This window comes from Meleagris gallopavo, chromosome 7 (assembly GCF_000146605.3).
Source record: "Meleagris gallopavo isolate NT-WF06-2002-E0010 breed Aviagen turkey brand Nicholas breeding stock chromosome 7, Turkey_5.1, whole genome shotgun sequence".
NCBI classification, from domain to species: domain Eukaryota; kingdom Metazoa; phylum Chordata; class Aves; order Galliformes; family Phasianidae; genus Meleagris; species Meleagris gallopavo.
In genome coordinates, this window is record NC_015017.2 from 29,434,502 (window position 1) to 29,441,473 (window position 6,972).

At 42.0% G+C, this 6,972-nt stretch overlaps 1 protein-coding gene across 1 annotated transcript; it reads right to left on the reverse strand.

Moving 5' to 3' along the window:
- Window positions 1-299: 299 nt before the first annotated feature.
- ARL5A (ADP ribosylation factor like GTPase 5A) lies at window positions 300-6,434 on the reverse strand. The gene is made up of 4 exons (XM_010713980.3): window positions 6,147-6,434; window positions 4,962-5,045; window positions 1,543-1,694; window positions 300-1,031 (listed from the first exon to the last, which is right to left on the reverse strand). The coding sequence occupies exons 1-4, from the start codon at window positions 6,288-6,290 to the stop codon at window positions 983-985; spliced, it is 429 nt and encodes a 142-aa protein (XP_010712282.1). The 5' UTR covers window positions 6,291-6,434; the 3' UTR covers window positions 300-982.
- Window positions 6,435-6,972: the final 538 nt, after the last annotated feature.

The window sequence follows — 6,972 nt, forward strand, 5'->3', positions numbered from 1 at the left end:
AAACCCACAAACTTCTTCCCTTTATGAGAGCTAAAGGTACTTCTACAAGTCTTGAATCACAAATGAACATGTGCTGCCAAAAAAGTAAAGCAGTAACACAGAACATCGTGACATGCATTTTTTGGAATCATCTAATCCAATGATGATTAGAAGAAAATTTGTTTCAAAACTCTTTGGCAAATTTTTACCGTTTGCTGATGCTGTAATTTGAAGGTGAATCCTTATGCCCCAACCCACTATGAAAAATCAAACTGAAAAATCATGTGAGAAACAAGCAGTTTTCTTAAGAGAGAACTTGCTTTATAAAGTTGTGGTGAGCCAAGTGTCTGATGGACATTACAGCCACACAGGTAATGAAGGAAAAGAAGTTGTGACACGTTGGCAATGTGAAATGTTAGTACTGCTGTCAACATACTGATTCAGCTTTACACACTGGTCTGAAGAGATTGCAATTAACCTAAAATCGAGGTATAAATATACACAAATATGTACAGTACACATACAGGAAAATAGTTTTGCATTTGTAACATCAGTAACTTTAAAAATACTGGAAAGTTGGTATCTATGCCATTGATTTGTTTGCTAATTTACTGAAATAACGAAGCCACATCTTTGACTAGAGAGGACTACAATGTAATAATAAAACCCCAAAGCATAAGTTCTTTCTCTTGCTTCATCTTCACCACACTCAGCATCAGACTGTTGTCAGTGGCTGTATCTCGGAAGGAAGGCGGATCACCACTTTTACACGCGTCTCCAGAGGAAAACAACCAGGAAAACAAACTTGAGCCATCACCTGCATCTTTCTTTTTGCTGAACGGTCTGAATTTATGTACATCTGTGTGTGCATCTACGTAGAAAATAAAGTTGAAATCAGTTCATTATAAATACACCTAACCCAGCAATTCTGCCACTGTGAAGGTAACCACAGGTTCAGCTTTTTTTTTTTAAGTCAGTGTCTGTGCAAAGGGGTCATTAAAAATCATCTGATCTTTAGTCTTGACATCATCCATTCGAGTCCTTGGCAGAGTCTGTAAAAAAGAGAGAGAATGTGTAAGGAATGGCTGCACTCCTCAGGGTAACTTCAAAGATGATTACTTCCACAGCACCAATTCATACGAACAATCAAATTCTTCTCGAGAACTCTAACTCTGACCGAAGGCAGCATTTCCAGAAACAATTCACTCTTTTCAGGTCTTACTATACCATCTATGTATAGAAGACTTCAGCTCTTACAGATGTACACTGAAGTTACCTCTCATTATGATTAGTCTTAACAGACCAATGAAAAACGTGAGGTTGTTCCTACACCCATCTTCATTAGGCGTCAGTCACTTAAAACTACGCTTCTGAGAGTCAAGATTGCAAGTTTCCTGTAAATGCTGGTTATCAGATCTCTCTGTTCCTATGTCAGATTTTTGCATTCAGAACACAGTAAGTGCAGCATTATCACTGAAAGGGGAGCAATGTGTTAGAACTGACTACCACAGTAAAAATACCAAAATCATTCAAGACTGCCCTGCTACAGAGAATAACCCTTACCCCTCTCCAGTTAGAGCACAGCACGCCTGAATGTGCCACTGGTGATCCTTAATTGAAGTCAGCTTCAGAAACTGAGAGATTTCAGCCACTGTCATACACTCTTTAACATCTTGCTTGTTAGCAAAGATCAGCAAACCTGCTTTCTTCAAGTCCTTCGGGGGGGAAAGAAGAAAAAAGACTATTACAAACCTGCCTTCGAAGACAAAAGATGCGACAGCAAACTTGTGAGTTGTAAGCCCAAGCAAAAAAACTAGCTTATAAATGCTGCAACCTCGTCAGCATTTAACTTCTGAAAGGAAAATATTTTGATCTTGTTGATCAGATGTCCAACTTCTGCCTGAAGTTACCAATGCCATTCTGTTGTCCTGTGAGGATCGGGGCAACCTGCATCTCTGTCCTGAGCACAGCATGTGCAATTACATCACCCGTCGTTTCAGAGTCAAGGTCTTCTGTTTTAGCCTTCCCCTGCAGAGCCTGCCTGTATATCTGAAGCAGCTGCTCTCCCTCCCTGTGCCTGGTTTTTATACATACCATGCTTTGACACATATCAACTTTCACATACACGCACACCGTGAGATTGATGTTAGTGTCAAATCAGCAGTCTGTGCCACGGTTCTCACACAGAACCAACGCCCCAGTAGTTCTCCAGCACTGGGAAAGCCTCACCCAGCCATCATCTCCTCTGGAAATCCCACCTGTGAAGCAGCACTGAGACTGCCCCTGACAGTGTAAAGCAAACTGCAGTAACATTTCATTTATAAGATGTTCATTGTTTGTGGAACATCATCATTAACATTACTTCAGAATCAATGCACAGGCATCTAAACGAACAAGCACGTTACAATAATTGTCTTGATGGGGCTCTAAAATATTCAAAACATTGGTTCTAACCATTTGGAGAAGAGCAACATTAAGACCAAGCTTGTTTTATCTCAAGCTGCTTTGAATTACATTAGTACAGACACATAGTGTCCCCCTGAAAGTAACGAGGTCTTCCCAGAAAGCCATTCACTTAAATGCCTATTAGGTACATTAACTTTTACAAGCAGTAACATTAATTCCCATGGGATCCTCTGGTCCAGAAAATAGCTGGAACTGACCTGGGCAAGTCAATTTTACCTTAGCAAACAAATCCAATTGAACTAGTTAGCAAAAATGAAAACTTTTCGAAGACTGCAAAGAACAGCTACTCTATGTACATATTTGATCTCCATTTCAGGTTATACATATCATTGTTCTTTTCAGGTACTGTAGCACCTGCAGGGTTAGCAGAATATACCCAGTACAACCTGCTGCAGGACAATGGGCACACCTCCTGTTAGATGTGTGCTGTCTGGGTGTAGAAGCAGCCTCCCAGCATGAAGCAAGGGCATTCGCACTGCTCAGAGTCCCAAACTTCCTTCAGTCCAAATACAGTTCATTAACAGCTTCCGCACCCTCATTTGCAGATTATGAAACAGAAGATGCAGATTTTGTTTAGCTACTGCAACAGACTAAATAGTACAGCTGAGAAATTCTAATGATGACAGCAGACTCGATGGCAGCAGTCCCTGTGCTGCATGCAGTGCTCTGCCACAACCAGGCAGGCAGAAGGTGCAGGTCTGGGACTGCTCCTGCCCTCTGCTTTCACCCAGCTGAAACAATGGGTTTCATCCAGCTGGCTGAACAGTCACCACACACACTGACCTGAGCTAGCAAAACCAAAACCCCACAGCTAGCCACAGACCTGCACTGCTAGCACAAGGACAGCCCTGAAGGAGAGAAATGAAATCCATAGCAGTAGGACTTTGCAGCAGCCAAGCCTATACAAGTTCACACAATGCCACAGATGAGACAGACCAGCCCGCCTTCTTCCCTGCCATCCCAGCTTTCTTGGGAGACTTGCATCTTGAGTCAGGTTACTTTTGTAGAATTTACACCTTTTGAGCATCACAAAATGCAAAGTTCCAGACAAAGCATGGTCTGTTTCAAGAAACTAAACTTAAGAAGGACTGCTGAGCTGCCTCTGAGCATGGAGGAAGAAGCAGCTGCAGTTTAGATTAACTAGAACCTGTGCATCAACTGGACACTGGCTGAGGTTTACAGTTCAAAGTTCTGCAAAACAGTTGCCTAAAATCCCAAGGTCATGGAATAAAAACAACATTTTGGGAGGACACCTACTTCTCAGAAAAAGCATTACCTGTCCTGTGGCTCACAGCTAATTACACCAATCTTAACAAGAAAGAAACTCCGTGACATGTTAAACACCACTTGAATTTAAATACAAAAGGAAAAAAAAAAAACATCAAGACACTGAAGAAAGGTCTTGGTTGTTTCTCCAATGCTACCATGATCATTCAAAGGAAATACATTTATATACAGAGATATATATAGATATATAGATGCAGCCTTGGGCATTTCTGCAGTCACCTGCTGAGCAGCGGTGATAGTTTAAATATAGATGGAATATTTTGGGATGTAATGCCATCAATTCTATGCACATCTTTGTTTTCTGACACTTTTAGGTTTGGAAGCTCAGTGTTCTCTCATACAAACTGATCCCATTTACATTAAATATGCTGCACTTACATATCACAGCAGAAGTTAAGCTTAAATAAGCACATATTCATTAAAACTCCAGCCTCTGGTCCTGCAGCACTTCATGGGCAGATGACTTACATTACACTGCAGTGCTCCTTGGCTTATACAGGATGAGAGCACTCACGAATCAGAAACAGATAGTTCCATTTTAGACCTAACACAGCACTCTATCTGAGAGAGAGTTTTCACAAGTTAGCAAATCATACTCATTCTGTAAGTTCAAGCTGATGTAGAATGATAACTACTACAGCTTTCTCACACATTTTCATAGAGTCATAGAATGGCTGCCCGGAGCCACATCCAGCCTGAATTTTAAGAGTTTACATCACTCATTTTGCATTTCTGCAGTTAGCCCAATTGCTGTTTGGTTCTTATTGCAAAGGTTTCCTTTGAAGACTTAACAACCTAAGCTTCCAGCCACAACGAACAAGACTAAAGGCATACCATAATAGCCCTTCTTCAGCTACTGCAGGTTTCCAAGACTTACGCTGAAAAAACATGTATATCATTTCTAAGTCCAACTTCTGTTTTGATAAAGCACTCAGAAGCTGCTAAGTTACTTTTATAAATTAATATGAAATCACTGATCTCCCACAAATGTATTGGGAGTTTCACAACAGACAGAGCCTCTAGCAAAAATTAGACAGGTCTGACAGCACTGCCCATAGCCAGGAACTGTTAACATTAGCCCTGGGTTCCAACTGAGCCATGTGTCCTCTCTGGTCTGTCTCCCACCATCAGGCTTACATGGCATTCTTAAACAAAGCTCTCACAGACCAGTTTTCTGATCCACATCTTAGCCACAAATACACAACAAAGAAGATACAGGATCTACTCACCTCATGTGCTAACATCTTATACAGTTCTTCTTTAGTCACCGAAATCCTCTCTCTGTCTGTGCTGTCCACAACAACTATTACAAACTTTAAAAAGCCAAAAGTTATGAGTCAGCACTTCAAAGAACATACTACTTCCTTCCGGCCACGCATGCTTACACAGAACAGATCATTGCTCCCATCAGATTATTCAGACAGCCAGCAGGATTATCAGGTGTCTTGTCCCAGATGCAGAGCCTGGCTGGTTACCCACAGCACTGCTATGGCTAGCAGTTCAGCCAGTGCTTTGTATACAAAGCAGCTCTGATGCATCTTTTCTGACCTCCATTTTCAAGTGAAAAATTTATTCTGAGAGCAAGCCCTTGTCAGCAGCCCAGATCTGGCTTTATTCTTTGCTTCGCATAACTGAGGTAGCACAGATTGCTCAGATGATTTGTTGCTTCCGTAAGAAGGTGAAGTATATCAGCTTCCTCCCTTTGTTTCAAGCTCTAACATGAAAGTAGGAATTTAAGGGATTTTAAAACATTTTAAAAAAACCAAACATAACAAATGTCACACTTCAAAAGTGTACGTGATATTCGTGTCACAGTGCCTTCTAGTGAAGCACAGGAAAACAAAGACTAAAAAAGTTAACCTTTTAAAGAAAACAACATCAATAAAACCACAGCTGTTATCATGTAGGAAATCTTGACTTGAAGCACGATTTTAATGAACTCCAGCGTATGTGCTGCAGCTTTGTCACTGAGGTGTTCTCAAAACTCGTGGGGTGCTTGAGTGAGTTGATCATAGGAGCCTGCAAGACAGAGCTCCTGGTACTGGGACTTCCAGCCTTGCTCATTTTGGAGATATACAGGTTTTGAAGAACCTACTACAGAGAAACAGCTGTTACAGTCTGCAGTAGGAACCTGTAAACGTGGGGATGTGCAACACCAGCCCCAAAGCCACGGATCCCCAGACACAGGGTCCTTGAAGTTACTTTTAAGTATGTTATGAAAGTATGAAGGGAGTTGTACAGCAGCCTGCTCACACGACTTCACAATCAGAACACAAGCACCCTGGAGCTGCTATAGAACACTCAACGTGCAGCCAGTGCAGCTCCCTGGGAGCACGCCTGGTCTGGGGTCAGCTCTCTCCTTCCCCAGCAGCCATTCATTACCACAGGCCTTAGGGCAGGGCCAGGGCTCTCACCTCGGTGTTGGTGTAGTAGGTGTTCCACGAGGACCTCAGGGACTCCTGCCCTCCAATATCCCACATCAGAAAGCGCGTGTTGTTAACCACGATCTCTTCCACGTTGCTGCCTATCGTAGGTGAGGTGTGCACCACTTCATTCATCGAGCTGCAGGGAGAAGAGGTCGGCTCTGTCACGCACAGCCAGCACTGAACCTGCTTCTGTGATACTAAAGCTGATGGTTTCTCCAAGGTGGAAAGCTTAATGGGGGAACTCTAGCAAAAACTTCTAAGGCAAAAATAGGGACAAAGTTGGAGGAGAATAAAAATGACAGTAAAGGAGGATTCGGTGACCTACATAACAGTTAAATTATAAAGCTGAGAGAGCATTTGTCAACAAAACTATTTTATAACTAATTAAATCATAAAGCTGAGGGAGCATTTGCTTCAGAAAGTGTTTCAAGCAGCCAGCTCTTATTTTTCCAGGCTGCTTTTGGCACGATGCAGCATGGAAGAGAGCAGTTGCTTTTCTTCAAGACTTATGGTTAAGCCACAAGAATTCCAAGGTTGCAGGAAAACAACTGCTCATCCAGCTCCACCAAACACAGGGTTGGACAGCACGCACACAACTCCTTCACACTGCAGTTACTTTATGTCCAGACTTCCTTCTGTCCAGCAAATGGACTCTCAATTGTGGAGATGAATGCTGATTAATGAAGGTTGAGAAATACATTGGTTTAGAGATACTAAGTGCAACTCTGTCATTAAGGCACATAAAGAGTAATAACCAAATGTGTATTCTGGACAATCTTCAAATTATTTAAACTCTACTGAAAGGGACATTTAA

Coding starts and splice junctions, on each gene's coding strand:
- ARL5A (XM_010713980.3), bottom strand. CDS start 6,290: ATGAATGAAGTGGTGCACACCTCACCTACGATAGGCAGCAACGTGGAA. Junction 5,046..6,146: donor CCTACTACACCAACACCGAG/GTGAGAGCCCTG, acceptor GGCTTTTTAAAG/TTTGTAATAGTTGTTGTGGA. Junction 1,695..4,961: donor ATAAGATGTTAGCACATGAG/GTGAGTAGATCC, acceptor TCCCCCCCGAAG/GACTTGAAGAAAGCAGGTTT.